This window comes from Manihot esculenta, chromosome 2 (genome assembly GCF_001659605.2).
Source record: "Manihot esculenta cultivar AM560-2 chromosome 2, M.esculenta_v8, whole genome shotgun sequence".
Taxonomy (NCBI): Eukaryota; Viridiplantae; Streptophyta; class Magnoliopsida; order Malpighiales; family Euphorbiaceae; genus Manihot; species Manihot esculenta.
Window position 1 is genome coordinate 25,276,120 of NC_035162.2, and position 20,547 is coordinate 25,296,666.

The following is a 20,547-nucleotide window of genomic DNA, read 5'->3' on the forward strand; positions in this document are numbered from 1 at the left end:
GAAACGTGGAAAACCGGATGGATTCTCTCCATAGAAGCAAGTAAATCTAACTTATACGATACATTCCCAATCTTCTGCAAGATCTCAAAGGGTCCGATGTACCTTGGAGCTAATTTACCTTTCTTCCCAAAACGAACCACCCCTTTCATTGGAGACACTTTGAGCAATACCAACTCTCCCTCCTGAAACTCTAGCTGCTTCCTGCGAACATCTGCATAGCTTTTCTGCCGACTCACAGCAGTTTTGATTCTTTCTCTGATCATAGGCACCACCCTACTGGTAATTTCAATCAACTCAGGCCCAGCTAAGGACCTCTCTCCAACTTCTTCCCAGCAAACAGGTGACCTGCACTTCCTCCCATAAAGAGCTTTATATGGAGCCATCCCTATGCTAGCATGATGGCTGTTATTGTAGGCAAACTCCACCAAAGGTAGATGCTGCCTCCAAGTACCGCTAAAATCTAGCATACACATTCTGAGCATATCTTCAATAGTCTGGATGGTCCTCTCTGATTGTCCGTCAGTCTGTGGATGGAAAGCAGTGCTAAAGTCCAACCTTGTGCCCATCGTATTCTGCAGACTCCGCCAAAACCTGGAGGTGAACTGGGGTCCTCTATCAGACACAATTGAAACAGGAGCCCCATGCAACCTGACCACCTCATCAACAAACACCTGGGCCAACTTGTCTACAGAGTAGCCACTCCTGACAGGGATGAAATGAGCAGATTTGGTCAGTCTGTCCACAATCACCCATATGGAGTCTAGTCTGTTAGACGCTGCCGGTAGCCCCACTATAAAATCCATAGCGATATTCTCCCATTTCCACTCTGGAATCGGCAGTGGGTTAAGCATTCCAGCCGCTTCTGATGTTCCAGCTTCACCCTCTGACATACTTCACAAGCTGACACAAACTGTGCCACCTCTCTCTTCATGGCTGGCTACCAATAAACTCGTTTCAGATCCTGATACATTTTGGTGGCTCCCGGGTGAACACTGTACCTGGCACTATGAGCTTCCCTCATAATGTCTCCTTTTAGGCTCACATCATCTGGTACACATAACCTGGTTCTATAGCGGAGGATCCCTTTGTTGTCAAATCTGAACTCACCATTGCTGCTTGACTGAACAGTCCTGGCAATCTTTACCAACTCTGGGTCCTCGTGCTGTTTTTGAGCCACCTACTCCAGAAACACAGGCGTCACTCTCATCTGAGCGATTAATGCACTTGTACCAGATAACTCTAACTGCAACCCCTCCTCAAGGAGTTTATAGAATTACCTCACCACCGGTCTTCTCTCTACTGCGATGTGGGATAAACTGCCAAATGATTTCCGCCTTAGGGCATCTGCCACAACATTTGCCTTACTCGGATGTTACTGAATAGTACAATTATAGTCACTAAGCAGTTCTACCCATCTTCTCTGCCTCAAATTCAACTCTCTCTGACTCAAGATGTACTGCAAGCTTTTATGATCTGTGAAGATCTCACATTTAGCCCCATAAAGGTAATGCCGCCACATCTTAAGTGCAAAGATCACATCTGCCATCTCTAGGTTATGTGTAGGATAATTCATCTCATGCTTCTTCAACTGCCTAGACGCATAAGCAATTACCGTCTCATTCTGCATCAACACACAACCTAGTACCACTCGGGATGCATCACAAAACACTGTGAAGTCTGCATTGCTGAGAGGCAGAGCTAACACCGGTGCTGAAGTCAACCTTTTCTTGAACTCTTCAAAACTTTCTTCACATTGGTCAGACCACACAAAAGTCTGATTCTTCTTGGTTAATCTGGTCATAGGAGCAGCGATCTTAGAAAAGTCCTGAACGAACCTCCTATAATAGCTTGCCAAACCCAGAAAACTCTTAATCTCTGACACTGAAGTGGGTCTCGGCCAATTGGCTACAGCTTTTATCTTCTTGGGGTCTACTTCAATGCCTTGGTCTGATACAACATGCCCCAAGAAAGAAATACTCCTTAACCAGAACTCACACTTGGAGAACTTGGCATACAAACCATGCTCCCTCAAGGTCTACAATACTATCCGCAGATGATGGGCATGCTCCTCTGCATTCCTGGAGTACACTAAAATATCATCCAATGAAGATAATAACAAAGTGATCCAGATACTGACTGAAAACTCTGTTCATGAGGTCCATGAATGCTGCAGGGGCATTGGTTAACCCGAACGGCATCACTAGAAACTCATAATGCCCATATCTGGTCCTGAAAGCTGTCTTAGGCACATCCTCTTCTCTGATTCTCAACTGATGATACCCAGATCTGAGATCTATTTTGGAGAAACAACCTGCTCCTACTAGCTGGTCAAATAGATCATCGATCCTGGGTAAAGGATACCTATTCTTGGTAGTGACTTTATTCAACTGCCTGTAGTCGATACAAAGTCTTAAGGATCCATCCTTCTTCTTTACAAACAGAACTGGAGCGCCCCAAGGTGAGGTACTCGGTCAGATGAAACCCTTATCTACCAACTCTTGCAACTGTTCTTTTAACTCTTACAACTCAGCTGGGGCCATCCTATAGGGAGGGATAGAGATCGGTCTGGTTCCAGGCATGACTTCTATTTCAAACTCTATCTCCCTAGCAGGTGGTAGTCCTAGAAGCTCGTCAGGGAAAACGTCTGGAAACTCCCTGACTACGGGCACTGAGGTGGGCTCCCTAACCTGACTGTCAAGCTCTCTCACATGAGCTAAAAACCCCTAACAACCCCTCCTAAGCAACCTACGAGCCTGCAGGGCTGATATCAAACCTCTAGGCATACCCCTCCTGTCTCCTCTGAAGACAAATACTGATCCATCCTGATCTCTGAACCTAACTACCTTATCTCTACAGTCCAAGGTAGCATCATGAGCGGATAGCCAATCCATCCCTAGAATGACATCAAAATCCATCAAATCTAGAACCACAAGGTCGGCTGGAAGGCATCGTCCCTCAATAAACACAGGACTAAACCGGCAGACTGACTCTGCCACTGATGGATCACACTTGGGCCCACTGACCCAAGGGGACACTCTAACCCAAAAGCCATCAAACCCACTCTCTTTACGGCTCTCGGTGCAATAAAGGAATGAGAAGCACCAGGGTCTAATGAAGCATACACATCAGAACACCCAATGATGAGATTACCTAACACCACGGTGTTTGATGCGTTAGCCTCCTGCTGTGTCAGAGTGAAGATCCGAGCTGGAGCTGATGGACCTTCAACGCGGGAACCTGCTGAAGAAGAGGCTGCCCCTCTCCCTCTGCCTCTGCAATTGCCCAGAGTCATAGCTGGAGCTGCTGGCTGAGCCATACTGCCTGGAGTTGTCTGCTGGGACGGTGCCATGAAAGGTGCTCTCGGACCCTCCCGAGCCATGTGTCCCTCCTGCCCACACCGGAAGCAGGCTTTAGTCCCAAATCGACATACTCCCTTGTGCGGCCTATCGCACTTCACACACTCAGCTCCTCCTGAACCTGAGCTCGAGCCACTCCCTAAACCCAGACCTGTCTTCAACTTGTTCCAGAACTTATTCTTCTTGACCTTTGTCTTACCCCATCTCTTACTGCCTGAAGCTGCTGCTGCACTCTAAGAAGAGGGATCTAGCTTTCCCCCACCCGGTGTCTTGGGACCTGAAGACTGTGCCTCTGACTGTTTTACTGTCCCTTGAATAATGGCACTAGCCTCCATTTTTCTAGCTGCATCCACTATGATGTGGAAGCTCTCCCTCTCTGCTGCTAGGATCAGGGAGGAATACCTGGGATGAAGCCTCATGGTATACCTTTTTGCTTTCTTCTGATTTGTATCATAAGCCTGACCCGCATATTGCAACAACTCCAAGAACTTATCAGTGTACTCATCGACACTCATATCCTCAGACTGCCTCAGCTGTTCAAACTCTATCATCTTCAGCTCTCTGGAGCTATCTGGAAAAGCCCACCTAGCAAATTCATTAGCAAACTCCGCCCAAGACATACTCTCCAACCGAGGGTCCATATAGTTATTAAACCACTCTTTTGCTTTCTTGCACTTCAAAGTGAACCCCGCCATCTGAATGGCTCGAGTATCATCTGCCCCCAGCTCATCTGCTATCATTTTCACCATTTTTAGATACTCAAACGGATCACCTCCTGTTTTGAACTTAGGAGCATCCAGTTTTAAGTAGTCTGTCATCTTTACCTTGCTCCTCTCCTGCGAGCTAGATTTAGGTGTTGGGATAACAGGAACAACTAGTTCTGCTGGTGGCGGAGGAGGTACAACACTTCCTGGATAAGGAGTTGCTGGACTTGGGTAGAAGGGTGAGGGTGGATACATAGGGTACTGTGGATATGGTGGGTAAAAAGGAGGATATGGCATGAAGGTGGGATATAGGTTAAAGCTAGAGTAATCCGATGTACCCCCCATCGAATACCCTGGGCCCTGAAAGAAAGGCTAATACTAGGGTGGATAACCAAACCCCGAGGCCTGAGCGCCTCCCTGAGACTCACCCATACCCTCTTCAGACATGCCAACACCCACACTTCCTTCTCTCTGGTCCACATCCATAGCCTCCCTCACATCCTCAGGCTCTTCTCCCTGAACTGTTCCTCTTCTGCTTGCATCAAAAGACCTTCTAGGGTCCCTTGATGTACCTTCTCTGCTTGTCCTGCTCGACCTTACCCTTGGCAAAGTAGGGGGACGGGCATCCATGCCCTCATCCACAGGTGGAACTCCAGTCAATCGTGCAGATCGACGAGTACCTCGCATTCTGACTTCTGAAAACATAACCATACACATAAACATTAGCATCATATGGTTCATGTGGAAACACATGAACCCCAAAACATGCATAACATATCATGAATGCACATGCAAACAGTCATGGCATTTTACAGCATCAGCAAGACATGACTCTACATCCTATCCTAGTGGACATGATTTTTGCCTATTGTGGTTGCCCTTCTATGACATCTATGAGCCCAACACTCTTTAGGTCCGACCATATGAACCTAGGGCTCTGATACCAATCTGTAACGACCCGGTGACCGGATCGCTACCGGCGCTAGGATCCAAATCGGCTTAAGGCCGCCGGGACCCGTAGCAAGCCTACTATGCATTCTAAAAACCTGGTAAATCCCATATATGATCAACAATTTCCATAAAACAGTGAAACTTTACAACTACCAAGCTTAACCTGTGCATGCACACAATCTCTGTAAACATAAACCCCATACTCGAGCCCTCATCAAATGCTCTAGTTGGGTCATCATTTCATATCTTAAGCTTGGTCATCAACATATATCATTATAAATCATAATAATATACAAATCATGTACAAAAGGGATCAACCAGTTTTAGGGCCAAGCACAACTCTATCATCATTATACATTACAATACATGTCCACTACTACTATTACATAAGCTTTTCTCCTGTAGCTATCCCATGCTATCTCTGGCCCTGCAACCTGGGAGTTAAGGAGAGGGGTGAGCTACTAGAGCCCAGTGAGTAGAGCACCAAGAAAATCAATAAAACATGCCTCTATGAAATGCATCACATCACAAATAAGTCATAGCAAGGATGAACTTATCACCAATAGTCCTCACACATGCCATAGTGCCAGGGCGTAGCATGGGCTCCTGGTCTTTCTCATAACATAAGACTAACATAACATGACGTTCCATCATGCCAGTGGCGTAGAATGGGCCTCTGGTCTTTCTTTTACATGGTGTCAGGGCGTAGCATGGGCCTCTGGACTTTCTCATATATCATGCTAGGGCGTAGAATGGGCCCTAGACTTCCCTTAAGGACTAAAGGATCATCCAACATCCATCCACATCAATAACATATAATGCAATACAACATATTCGTGAGTTCTAATGCAATGCAACCTCATATATCCATGGCATTTATGATGCATGAGTCATGCTAAAACCTTTCATTTAATTTAAAATATAGTTCAGTTCTACTCACCTCTAGTAGACGCTAGAATACCTCTGAACCAGTTAACACTGAGGGCCTCCTTAGTTCTTTGGGTCCGAACCTACACAGGTGGACTCAAATGAGGTACCGATATACTCTAGCATAACTCTAAACATTCCCCCAAAAACCCCCTACAACATCTCAAACATGCCTGGAAAAACAAGCAAAGGAAGGCTGGACAAGGGTCTTTCGGAGGCACCTTCGGCGGCCGAAAGTCCAAACTTTCAGGGGCAAGGTTCGGGGGCTGAAAGACCTTCCAGAGCCGAAAGTCACCCACCTTCGGCGGCATGTTCGGTGGCCGAAACTCCCTCCAGAGCCGAAAGTTCAAACCTTCGGGGGCGAGTTTAGGTGGCCAAAACAGCCTCCATAAGGGGTTCGGCGGTCGAACCTTGCTTCGGCGGCCAAACCTTGCTTCGGCAGCCGAACCTGAGTTCTCCAAGAAGGTAGAACTCGGGTCAAACATGCATATTCAGCCTCCAAAACCTTACCACACACTCTCAACATGCAACCAACTTCTCATAACCATGCATATACCATTATCCATGCATATAGGAGTTTAAAACCTAGTTCAAACTCCTCAAACACCATCAAAGCATCTCATATAGCATATGCTCAACATATACTCCAACTTTTAGATCCACTCTACACATGCCATAACACTCTCGTAAACCCTTTAAAACATGCTTAAAACATAAGGAAGGTGAGGATCCATGCTTACCTCTTGAAGATTGAGAGGATTGATGGTCCTAACTCAGAGATGTAGAGGAAAACGATCCAAAATCTCTAAGTCTTTTAACTTTGCCTTCTTTTGCTCAAAACTTCAAAAACCAAGATAACAACTCATTAAAGCTTGCATGATTTGGCAGAACAAGATGAAAACAACCAAAGGAGGACAAAAACCTACCTTTGCAAGAAAAGAGAGTGGAAGCACACTCCATTTCGGGTCAAAGGGGCTTTTATAGGTGGCTAACCGACTCCCCTTCGGCGGCCAAAGCTGCATGCAAACTTCCACCACCTTCGGTAGCCGAAGTGGGGATTCGGGGGCAGCAAAAGCATGCAACTTTCGGCGGCCGAACTTTACTTTCAGCGGCCGAACCTGGCAATTGCCTCCTTGGTCTTTTCCTTTTCAAAACTCAATTTTCTTAATCAAAACCATAAACTCATGTAAAAACATTTTGAAAAGCCTCTGTTTTACCCTTCAGGAAGGCTCCGACATCTCTGAATCCCAGATTCCAACGGAGATTCTGCCGGAAAGGAAGAATTTCGATGCTGGGGTCTAGCCGGGTATTACATCTATTACATCATTATTTTCTACATCTATTATGTCATTAGCAGAGACCTGGTCGATGGGTTCTCCTCAGTCTGTCTCTCGCCCTCTTGCTTGACCTAATCCTTCGGAAAGGTGCCATCTATCCATGTAAAGCCTTATGAAGAGAACTGTTTCTCCAACTGTCTTCCTGGCTTGGTCCTCAGACTTAATCTTGCACAATCCAACCCTCCTCCTAGGGATCGTGACAATGAAAGCCATTATAGTCAGGCTAATTGTAGTCCTCAGCTACTACACAGAGTTGAGCAGTACACTTGCACCTTCATGAAGACCCTGCTTCAGCTGTTCTTTATAGATCATAATGGTATTCTCCATATAGATCTGTTTACCCACAAAAGAAGAAAAGAAAGTTCCCCAACTTATTTATTTCACAAACAATAGTTGTAAGCAAAAGTAGAAAAAAAAGGGCTTCTATACAAAGGCTTAGCCAACAAAACTTTGAATACAGCTTGAGAAATAAGGTAGTCATCATTTATGAACAAAGACATGCAAAGTGACGTAAGTAGGAAAGACCAACCAAATCGTGCCACGTGTCTCAGACCGAAAAGACAAACCGTCACCTTCGAATCTGAAGAATCAAAGACCGGCGGGATGATGCGGAACCCTATTGATCAAGTCCAAGAACTCTATGAAAAGATGGAAAAAGCTTTAAAGATCAATAATAAACTCCCCTTTATGGCACCAATGCAAAGGACAGTAAGAACACCAATGATTGAGGGTTAAAGAAACAAGACAAATACCATAATTGAATTGATAAGTTTACCTCTTGATGCAATTGAAAGAATGTAATCTCACACTCTCACAATAACAAAGGAACGCAAATAGCATGAATAATTTTGAATTTTGATTAAAAGTCCCCTTATGCAAGCCCATAGCAAGAGGCAGCACACTAAAGTCCAAAAACTAGGTCCAAACAACTAAACTAGTAATACTAAAGCAAATAAGATAACATAAGTTTAACTCAAATAAATAAGCTTACAAAATACATCATTAAGGCCTAAATAACATATATGACACATCTCCAAAGGCTGCCCATGAGTTGTGCATATGCCTTGCACATGCTCCTTAAGTTGCACATATATTGCACATGTTTCTTCAAATCTGCCAATTTTGTTTGATGGACTTGTACACCTTCTAATTAGGCCCAATGGACTTAAATCTTCTTAAAAGCCTTCCTTCATCTTCACTTTAGGCTTCCCTCTGCGTAGCTTTGACCCATAGGCTTTGATTATGCTCCTTAAGTCCATAATTGCAAGTGTTGCACCAAATCAGTCTCATATGAATTGAAGCACGCCTCAAGCAAATTTAGTTCATATAGTTATGATTTTGAACTCCTTTTAGACCCATTTGATGATATAAGGTTGCTCTAAATCATTGTTACAAATATACCCTATTGGATCCGTATCAAGGGAGACCTCTGATGTTGCACAACGATCGTCCAAAGTAAGGCATAAGCTGTCACCACAGGACAAGTCCATATGGCAAGGATATGATAAGTGGGTAACGCAGTCCACTCGAGGAAAGGAAGACCCGGACACCTTAACACTCGGTTCCTCATCAAGACTCGTCCTCCCCTAGATAAGTCGAGTCTCAGCATACAGTTACCATTAGCAGACAAAATCCATTGGGCTTTCGTTACGCCTGTAATCATGGGATCCCTGACTAGTCAATTTGGCGAGATCCCTTATCAAGCTGCTGGCCACATCATCATCGGATTATCAGGAAATGCTATATTTATTTCCATTTTTTTACAGTATAAAAGGAGAACGATCATAGAGGCAAAGATATGCAATTCTTACTCTACTCAAGTTCTAAGCAATTCATTACATTCGCTCTATTTTTTAGTATACTAACTTGAGCGTCAGAGTGACTACTGTAGGTATCCACCATCTCATGTTCTCTTTCTTGCAGGTCTAGTTAATCATAGCACAACTCTGTTTTTTCTAACCAATCACAATACAACTTTATTTTCTAGCCGCATCAAAAATATAATTATAACTTATAATAAAAAAGTAATTCTTTTAGGATATTTTTTATTTTCCTTTTATATCAAAGTAATGGAAAATAAAACTAAAATTTTTTTTCTTGATTTGTCCTCTTTTAATTTTTCTTTCATTTTCATTAAGATCCAAACCTGACATAAGATTAATGCTCAGTGGCGAATCTAGAAATTTAATTTAGAAACCCAATTTTATTTTTTAGAAAAATTTGTGTTTATATAAATATTAAAAATAAAGTTCTCAAGAAATTTCAAAATAATTATAAAAAATTTAAATTCATAAAATTTTGCAAATTAAATTAATTTACCTACTTTAAAATTTTTAAATTTAAATAATTTGACTTATTATCGTATGATTACTATTTGATTTTATATATATTTAAGATTCTTTAAAAAATAAATAATATGAGTCATAATTTATTAAACTCATTGTTCTTTAATTTTTTTGGAATCTAAATTGCAAGCTATTAAATAGTTTAATTACAACTCACAAAACTTTTTTTTTTCTAAAAGTTAAAATTTTTTTTAAAAAAAATTTAAATAATTTAATATATAATTTCAAACCATATAAATAGAGGTAAATTAAAAGACTCCCAGTTTTAAAAATAAAATACGATTATATAAAAATAAATTAAATAATAAATGAATAACTGATTTTATAAATATTTTAAAAAAAATAATCAAGACATTTGAAGTGGAAAATTTGAAAATTAAAAGTAAATTTTATGGATTATTAAATAGTTTAATTACAACTCACAAAACTTTTTTTTTTCTAAAAGTTAAAATTTTTTTTTAAAAAAAGTTAAATAATTTAATATATAATTTCAAACCATATAAATAGAGGTAAATTAAAAGACTCCCAGTTTTAAAAATAAAATACGATTATATAAAAATAAATTAAATAATAAATGAATAACTGATTTTATAAATATTTTAAAAAAAATAATCAAGACATTTGAAGTGGAAAATTTGAAAATTAAAAGTAAATTTTATGGATTAGAAAATAATTAAAAAGTAGATATATAAAAATAATATTTGAGATAATGATTTTATATATGAAATAAGTATTATCAAGTTTTAAAACTTTTAGAAGATTTATTAATTTATTTTTATATTAAAATAACTTCAGTAAATTTATATTTTATAAAATTAAATTATTTAATAATTTATAAAAATTTTTTAATTAATTTATTTTACTCTTAATTAAATTAATTAGTATATATATTTAAATTTATACATATTATATTAAAATTATATTGATTAGATAATATAAATATTTAAAATATTTAATGATTATTTTGATAAAATAAAAAATTTAATTCTATAAAATAAAAAAATATTTTAATTGTATAATTTTTAAATTGAAATAAATTAATTAATCTTTTAAAAAATTTAAGAATTTAATAATAATTTTTTATTTATTGAGAATTAAAGTGAAAATTACCTAAATAATCTTAAAAAATTTTAAAAATTTCAAGGGCTTGCTCTCCCGTGGGTCCGCCACTGTTAATGATATAAACTCCCGTTTGTTTAAAGCAGTCGTCGACGTATCCCAGGCCCAATCTCAGTCGTACCATCACCGCTGACCGCCGCCCATATCGATTTGGAAGTGGATAACCGGTGCTGTTATTTTGTTAACGAATTCGAGAACCGAGAATGTTGGGGGCATCCAAATGGCTCAGGTTTAGTGCTGGGGAGCTAATCTTACGCAATTGCTCTTACAAGAAACCACTCCTCTTAGCCACCTGCTTCTGTTCTCCTCCTGCCCATGAATGTCTTCTTCTCCAGAGGAGCATAAGCAGCAGCAGTAGTGGTATCTGTGGTTCCTACTCTACTTACCTTCCATGGAAGAATCCGAGAAGCAGAACAAGCTCTACTGGATCTCTCAATGTCAAAAATTTCCTCTCCGATTCTGGGTTTTTCTCTGCCCCTTCCAAGCCACCGGTGTGTCTGGCTTTCGTATTGTTCTTTCCCTTTAATTGATTTTGCTCATTTTGTATCTGTTCTCAACGATTTTTTTTATTTTTTATCAGAGTGCAATGCTAAATGGGCGCGTATTGTTCTCGAGCTCTGCTCCTAGTAAGCCTAATGGTAATCAGGACCATGGAGGTAAATCATCGATTACTACTGCTAAATCAGAGGAGAAACAAGTTGCAGACATGAAAATTCTTCGTACGCTTGTTAGTTTCTTGTGGATGAAAGATAACTACGAATTTCGCTTAAGGGTCATCACAGCTCTTGCCTTTCTTGTGGGTGCCAAGGTCTTGAATGTTCAGGTCCCTTTTCTGTTTAAGCTTGCTGTTGATTGGTTGACCACTGCTACTGGGAATGCTTCTGCCCTTGCTTCCTTCACTACTGCTAATTCTACTCTTATTGCTCTCTTTACAACCCCTGCATCTGTTCTCATTGGTTATGGCATTGCCCGCTGTGGGGCGTCTGCTTTCAATGGTATTTTTTTTTTCTGAAAATGTAAACTTGCTAATTTTTCAATTTCAATTTTGCAAGTATCACTAATTTTTGTCTTCTTATTTTTCTTGGTGAAATTCTGTTGTGGCAGAACTGAGGACTGCCGTGTTCTCTAAGGTTGCTCTGCGAACAATCCGTCAGGTTTCTAGAAAGGTAAATAATGCCTAGGTTCTGATGCTTCCTTTTTTTTTTTTTTTGGCTTTTCCTTTAGATGACATCAAAATGCTTAAGATGTTTGTTCTTTTTCTGATGTGATTTTATATTATAGTTCCTTCCAACCTACATCATATGATTGAGTTTTATACGCGCAGGTGTTTTCACATTTGCATGACTTGGACCTCAGATTTCATCTCAGGTATTTGCTTCCAAAAACCCATGATGTGCAATGATATACATTGCTTTGATTAAATATAAGGTGCTTTTAGCAACTGATTTATCATGTCTGCTGTGGTCTTTCTTTTTCTAGTCGAGAGACTGGTGCACTAAATAGAATAATTGATCGTGGTAGCCGAGGAATAAATTTTATTCTCTCATCGATGGTATTCAATGTTGTACCAACTATCATAGAGGTATGCCTGTCCCTCATATTTTTGAGCAGTGCTTCTCATTTTGCTATTTGATAGTTATAGTAGGCATTGCAGTGGTCTGGGATTTTGGATGAGCAGTGTATCTCTATGCTGGGCCCTTCAATTCCTTGGTCATAACATATCAAAATTACATGTCTCTGTACAGTATGCGTGCAATTTTATTATTTGCAACATTTTTAATGGATTTTTAACATGCATCCTTTCAGATATCTATGGTATCAGGTATTTTGGCATACAAGTTTGGAGCTCCTTTTGCTTGGATTACTTCTCTTTCAGTTGCTGCATATGTTGCTTTCACATTGTCTGTGACTAAGGTAATGTATCTGCTGCCAATTCTTTGTTGCCACATATGCGTAGGTTCATATGAATAATTAAATAACGGCCATTAGGTTATTGTAATGGGTTTTGGGGAGGCCTGTTATACAACAACCCGTACCCTGCTATACAATGGCCCCCTTGATTTGCAGGCGCACGGCCATTACGTACTGGTAACCATCACCCGTAATTGAAATTCTTTTATATCCTTTTTCTTTTGCCCTCTATCCTTGATACGGATCCAATAGGGCAAATTTCTAACAATGGTGTGGAGCAAACTTATGTCATTCAAATGGATCTAAAAGGAGTTCAAAATAATATTCATATGATCCATATATATTTGGGGCGTGCTTCAACTCATATGGGATAGATTTTGTGCAACACTTGCAATCATAGGCTTAGGGAGCCTAATTAAACCTATGGGCTAAAACTACACAAAGGGAAGCCTAAAGTGAAGATCAAGTAAGGCTTTTGTGAAGATTAAGCTTTGTTACGATGGGCTTGCTATATTTTTATTATTTAACACTTGTTTTATTTTAGTTTTGTTTGGGCTTGTATTCTGGCCATACCTTATCTTTTATGTTTTAGAGTGTTGGGTCATGTTTTGGGTTTATGTTTTAATACTTATGTGTTATTTTAGTGTGTGATTGGGCTTGGGCCTTATGTGTTTAAGTCAGGTCCAAGAAGAGTGTCTTAGGGTTTTATTTGTTTTTCTCCTTACTATATAAGGATAAGAAACAATTGTAAGAGGCAGCTTTTAATCAAAATTTCAGAATTCTTCTCATGCCTTTGGCGTGTATTGCTTTGAGGGAGAGTGAGGATTTGCTTTCATCAATTGCACTAGGAATCTTGGCTTACTTATCAACTATTCGTTGTGGCGTTTGTCAGATTCTCATCTAAATCCTTCGATCATTGGTGTTTCAGCTTCTCTAAGTTTGGGGTGCCATAGGAGGTGGGTTTATCAAATCTTTGGATTCCATATCTACTTGTGCGTGTGGGTTTGAGGCTTGTGCCATAGGGTTCCGCGTCAATCCTTATTTTCATTAGTTTCTACACTTTTCAGCAGCTTCAAAGGCTATAATTTTTTAAGCTTTCTCTTTTCTTTCTTTTTCAAATTTCAATCTTCTCTGCATATTTTTCATATAAGCTTAGATTCATAAAAATACCATTGTATTTCCAAGCTTATTTCTTCTAAAAAGTTAGTTAAATTTTATGTATTTTAGTTTTCGGTTGTTGTTTTCCCCTTTTTTTTTTTTTAATTTTATGGATTAAAAGTTTACTCGATTTATATATAAAGATTATGTTGGTTTTTCTTATTTTAAACTATATAGTGTTTAACTTAAGTTAAATAATCTATATTTCATATATTTATGTTTGTTATGCATTTGTATACATTATTCTAAATTAAATTTAATCAATATCATTTCGTTTATAAATTTTACAAATTTTTTAAAAAAATTTGTGTAGCACCAGGCCATTATTATCGTTATGTTACCGCCGTTACAAGTCTATTTTCGTTACTCGCGACCGTGAACACAGCCGTGACTGCAATTTAAAACCATGGTACAAGTGCTTGTGATAACATTGGTTCTGTTTCTAAAATTTACCAAATTGGCTTCAATTACTTGTGTCATTCATTTGGGATAAATGGAAATTGTGGTCACAGTCATGTGTACGGAAATGAGGCTGTTGTGGCTATAACATTACTGTAATAGTAAGGGCTATCCCTATGAATTTCTTTTAAAAGTTTGCAAAATTTTGTAAACTAATAAATATCTATGTAACTAACTAAATTAAAAATCCAACCAACTAATGAGCGTTGGACATAAAGAAAAATATTTCATTGAATTTGTTGAGATACTTTCTGTAAATAACTTAAATTTGTAGTGATTGTGTATATAATTAGGGATATGATTATGTGATTTGATTATGATATGATTAGACTATAATTAGGAAATTAATTTATTTTCTTACCTAGTATGTATTATTGTAAGTAGTATATATACCCCAATTGGCTTAAGCATCTTTCTCTCAAAGCTTCTGCTTCCCTCTTCTTTTTAATCATCGTTTTCATGGTATCAGAGTTAAGAAATTTAGTTCAGCTGTGAGTGGCAGATCTGTCACCTTGCTTTAGAGACTTTCTGGAAATCAGTTGGTCTCACCACCTAGCCCACCTTTCTCGCCGGCCTCCGATTGGCGACCCGGTGAAGTGCCGCCACCAGAACCGCCTCCAAGCGTCGCTCAAGCGGCTTGTCTTCGTTACACGTGCCAGCGCATCAACCGTTCTCCGGCGACCTTTTCACACCAGCGACCCTTCCTCTAGCATCGCCCGACGCCGGCAACTCCAGCCCACTAAGCCCAGCTCGTCTACTGTTCACAGACACATTCTTTTTTTGGCAGATTCAGATTCAGTACCTATGGCCAAATTAAATATTGCTCATTCTGGTAATTCTTTTGCTTATATAACCAAGTCTTTATGCGTTGGTTCATGGATCCTTGAATCTGGTGCTTCTGATCATATCTCTGGTAGTTCTAATATTTTTTCTACTCTTGTTTCACCATCTACACCATCTAAAGTCACATTAGCTAATGGTTCACAAACTCAAGTTACATGGATCAGTAATGTATATCTTCTTCCTTTTATCCCCTTGACTAATGTTTTATTTACTCCTGAATGTCCATGCAATCTAATCTCTGTTAGCAAATTGACTAAAGATCTTCACTTTTCAATCATTTTTACTGCTGAATCTGTGGTTGTGCAAGACCGACGTACTGGGAAGATTATTGGAGCAGAATATGAGTCACAAGTATTGTACTATTTTTTCACTTCTAACTCTCCAATTGCTTTTGTGTCTTCCACCTGCTTAACTCATTCATAGTCGTTGGAGACATCCAATTCTGAATAAGTTACAAAAACTGGTTCCTAGTCTCTCATCCTTACCTTCTTTAGAATGTGAGTCTTGTCAACTTGGGAAGCAAACTCGAGCTTTTTTCCCCAAGCGAGTCAATAATAGGGCTACTTCTATGTTTGACATTCTTCATTCAAATATTTGGTGGGTCCAAGTTGAATTAGTACAATTCTGGGATTTTAATATTTTGTTAACTTTATTGATGACTATTCTCATTGCACTTGGCTTTTTCTAATGAAAAATCGTTCTGAGTTGTTTATTTTTCAGAAGTTTTATGCTGAAATCTATAATCAATTTGGTATTTGTATTAAAATATTGCGAAGTGACAATAGAAGAAGATATTTGTCTCATTCACTCATTTCTTGTCTATTTAGGGTATTACTCACCAAACTTCTTGTTCTCATACCCCACAACAAAATGGGGTTGCTGAGCGAAAAAATGGCATTTGATTGAAACAACCCGCACCTTACTCCTACATCACAATGTTCCATTACGTTTTTAGGGAGAACCTGTCCTCACTGCCTGTTACTTGATTAATCGGATGCCTTCTTCTATTTTGCAGCATCAAAAAGTCCTCATTCTGTTCTATTTCCTAATCAGAATTCCACCCAGTTGTCTCTGCGTGTTTTCGGATGTATATGCTTTGTTAATGATCATACTCAAATGTGTCTTTCTTGGCTATTCACGGCTTCAAAAAGGTTACAAATGCTATGATCCTACTACTAATAGATATTTTGTGTCTGCAGATGTCTCTTTTTTTGAAACCTCTCTTTACTTTGCTTTTAGTCCAGTACACAAAACCTTTGTTCCTAGTACTCTTATTTCACCTTTGCCTCAAGTGTGTCCATCTCCCAATTTTATGCCATCTCTTCAGTTCTACACATGTCGGCCTCACCCATCTGCTAATAATAATGATATTTCTCTTCCTAATGCAGGTACTTCTAATAACCCATCTCCGATTCCATCATCACCTACTTCGGTCATGCCTTCAGTAGCAACAACTACTCCTCCTTTTGCTCTTCCAAAAGGTATTCGCTCTTATCGAAATCCTCATCCCATTTATAATTTTGTGAGTTACCATTGTTTGTCTCCTTTCTATTATATTTTTGTTTCTACCGTGTCTGATGTCTCTATATCCAAGACAGTTAGAGAAGTATTGGATTATCCTGGTTAGTGTAATGTAATGGTTGAGGAGATGACTGCTCTTCATAATAATGGAACTTGGAAACTGGTATCTTTACCACCCGACAAGTTTGCTGTTGGTTGTTGATGGGTTTACATAGTTAAGGTGAAACTTGATGGCAAAATTGATCCCCTTAAAACTCGCATTGTAGCTAAAGGTTTCACATATTTTTGGGCTTGATTACAGTGATACTTTCTCTCAAGTAGCCAAAATAGTTTTAGTTCGCCTCCTTATCTGATTGGCTGCAATTAATCACATGACCCTTCATCAATTGGACATTAAAAATGCATTTCTTCATGGTGAGCTTGCCGAAGAAGTCTATATGGAGCAACCTCCTGGGTTTGTTGCTTACAGGGATTCAAGCAAGGTTTGTAAACTTCGAAAATCCCTCTATGTCTTGAAACAGAGTACTCGGGCATGGTTTGGCAGGTTTAGTGAGGTGGTCCAACAGTTTGGAATAAAGATGAGTAAGTGTGATCACTTAGTGTTTTATAGAAATTCTGATAGTGGAGTAATTCTGCTTATAGTATATGTGGATGATATCGTTATCACAGGAAGTGACGTTGCTGGCATCACATCTCTAAAAGAATTTCTTAAAACACAGTTTCATACAAAGGATTTGGGCTCTTTGAAATTGTTGAATCCCACATCGGTTGTGGAAAGGGGTAATGTGCCCCTTATATGGGCCATAGGCACTCCTCATTGAGTTAGCTTTTGGGGTGAGTTAGGTCTGGCCCAAATTTAACATGGTATCAGAGCCTCCCCATCCGATATTGGGTCTCCTATAAATATGTCACGCACCAATAAAATTTTGGGCGTGAGGGGGTGTGTTGAATCCCACATTGGTTGTGGAAAAGGGTAATGTGCCCTTTATATAGGCCATATGCACTCCTCCTTGAGTTAGCTTTTGGGGTGAGTTAGGCCTGACCCAAATTTAACAGAAATATTTTTTGGGCATCGAAGTTATGCGGTGTAAGAAAGGCATCTTCTTATCTTAAAGAAAATATATTCTTGATTTGTTGGCATAAACAAGAAAATTGGATGCTAAGCCTTGTAGTGCTCCAATGACCCCTAACCTTCAACTTACCAGAAAAGACAGTGAGCCATTTGTAGATCCTGAAATGTATAGAAGATTAGTTGGCAAGCTGAATTATTTGATGGTGACTCATCCTGATATTGCATATTGAGTGAGTGTGGTAAGTCAGTTTATGTCCTCTCTTAGTGTTGCTCAGTGGGATGCTCTGGGACAGATTCTTTGCTACTTGAAAGGGGCTCTAAGACGAGGTTTCTTCTATGGTAACTATGGGCATTTAAATATTGATTGCTTTTCTGATGCTGATCGGACAGGCTCGAAGGTTGATAGGAGGTCAACTATTGGATATTGTGTTTTTGTGGGAGGTAACCTGGTCTCATGAAAAAATAAGAAGCAAAATGTGGTCTCTCGTTCTAGTGTCAAATCTGAATATCGAGCCATGGTACAGGCCATATGTGAAGTCTTGTGGGTGCGTCAATTGTTGGAAGAGGTTGGGTTCATAAATTTGGTACCTGCTAAGTTGTGGTGTGATAATTAAGCAGCTATTCACATTGCCTCAAATCCAATATTTCTCAGTATTTCATGAGAGGACTAAACACATCGAGATTGACTGTCATTTTGTTTGAGAAGGTTCAACAAAAGATAATCTCAACAGGACATATCCGAACTAGAGAACAACTAGGAGTTATTTTCACTAAAGCTCTAAATGAGACTCGAGTTGATTATATATGGAACAAGTTGGGTATGATTAACATCTATGCTCCAACTTGAGGGGCAGCGTTATAGGTTATAGGAAGTAAATATGTTAATATATGAAGTAAATATTGATAGATGTATTAGTTGCTTAATCTTAGGAATTGCATGATCATAGTCTTGATTTCCTTTCCTTTCTAGATACAGTCTCTCATGTATAAATATGTTGTAATCTCTATTGTAATAGATATCAAATATTATCTTTCTACACTTTCGATATATTGGAAGAAACAGACATGTTAGACTGTAGACATGTGAACACTCCCATGGATTCAAATGTTAAACTTGTTCCTGAATGGGGAGTCACTTAAAGATCCTGCTAGATACAGAAGATTAGTTAACAAGCTCAATTATCTCTGTTGAATCCCACATCGGTTGTGGAAAGGGGTAATGTGCCCCCTATATGGGTCATATGCACTTCTCCCCTTGAGCTAGCTTTTGGGGTGAGTTAGGCCTGGCCTAACATGGTATCAGAGCCTCTCCATCCGATGTTGGGCCTCCCATAAATGTCACGCACCAGTAAAATTCTAGCCTTGAGGGGTGTGTGTTGAATCCCACATCGGTTGTGGAAAGGGGTAATGTACCCTCTATATGGGTCATAGGCACTCCTCCCCCTTGAGCTAGCTTTTGGGGTGAGTTAGGCCTGCCCCAAATTTAACAATCTCACTATCACGCGACCGAATATTTCTTTTGCTGTAAGTGTGGTTAGTCAATTTCTTCAAACCCCATACAGAGTCACCGAGATGTAGTCATTCGCATTCTTAGATATATCAAAGAAGCTCCAGGACAGGGTTTACTCTACGAGGACAAGGGTCACTCACAAATTGTTGGTTATTCTGATGCAAATTGTGTAGGTTCCTATTCAGATAGATGATCTACTTCAGGATATTGTATTATAGTTGGAGGGAATAAACAGGGTATGGTTGCAAGATCAAGTGCAGAAGCAAAATATCGAGCTTTGGCTTTGGCAATATATGAACTCATTTGGTTGAAGCAACTCCTTTAGGAATTGAAATATAGGGATACTGGCCAAATAAAATTGATGTGTGATAATCAAGTTGCCTTCCATATTGCATCAAATCCAGTTTTTCATAAGAGAACGAAGTATATAGAGGTGGATTGCCATTTTATTAGGCAAAGGATTGAGTCGAGATGCATTTCTACTACCATTATTAACTCAAATGATCAACTAGCTGATACTTTCACAAAATCTCTTCGGGGTTCACGAATCGAATATATTTGTAACAAGCTTGAAGCATATGGCATGTACGCTCCAGCTTGAGGGGGAGTGTTGAGATACTTTCTGTAAATAGCCTAGATTTGTAGTGATTGTGTATATAATTAGGCATATGATTGGGATATGATTAGGCTATAATTAGGAAATTAATTTACTTTCTTACCTAGTATGTATTCTTGTAAGTAGTCTATATACTCCAATTGGCTTGAGGGGAATTATCAAGCATTTTTCTCTCAAAGCTTCTGCTCCCTCTTCTTTTTCATCATCGTTTTCAGAATCCATGATTTATGTTTATTATGAACAATTAACTCAAGGAACTAGGAAAAAGTAGAGTAGAGAATGGAGAACTTACCTTATAATCACCAAAAAGAGTGTCTAAGTACCTTATAATCACCAAAAAGAGTGTCTAAGAGGGTATTTACGTGCCCGCTGCCAATTAAAATGTTGAATTAATTTCAGGTGGATTGGAGGAATGCCAAAATAAAGGAGAGATGAAAGGGGTTTTTGGCAGTCCTTTTATACTGTAACAACTTTTCTTACTATGTAATGATGTAATGGCTACTACCTTAATAGAAATTATATGTTAGAGAACAGGGGTAGTGGTGAAGGAACCCTCAAAAACCTCTGTATAAGTGCTGTTGCATCTGTTATTTAAATCCTTGTAATGTAAAAGCCTGTAGCGTGCATTTTTTTTTAAAAATATTTCTTAGGGGGCAGTTATGATGGATGGATTAGAGTGGGCTTCTGTTATGTTCACGAGTAAGGGATTGTGTGACAG

General features: G+C 39.1%; 1 protein-coding gene and 1 pseudogene across 3 annotated transcripts in view; one reads left to right on the plus strand and one right to left on the minus strand.

The window, feature by feature from the left end:
• LOC122723078 overlaps nt 1-7,488 on the minus strand; it is a 66,897-nt pseudogene extending 59,409 nt beyond the window's left edge.
• A 3,309-nt stretch (nt 7,489-10,797) lies between these two features.
• Nucleotides 10,798-20,547, plus strand: part of LOC110609089 (ABC transporter B family member 25, mitochondrial) — a 49,396-nt gene continuing 39,646 nt past the window's right edge. For 2 of the 3 annotated variants that reach the window (XM_043951059.1, XM_021748425.2), the window contains exons 1-6: nt 10,798-11,230; nt 11,320-11,734; nt 11,844-11,905; nt 12,064-12,107; nt 12,219-12,321; nt 12,546-12,653. In XM_043951059.1, coding sequence (XP_043806994.1) covers nt 10,943-11,230; nt 11,320-11,734; nt 11,844-11,905; nt 12,064-12,107; nt 12,219-12,321; nt 12,546-12,653 — 1,020 coding nt within the window. In that variant the 5' untranslated portion in view covers nt 10,798-10,942. The remainder of the gene's footprint in view (nt 11,231-11,319; nt 11,735-11,843; nt 11,906-12,063; nt 12,108-12,218; nt 12,322-12,545; nt 12,654-20,547) is intronic. The other variant, XM_021748423.2, reaches the window with a different exon arrangement.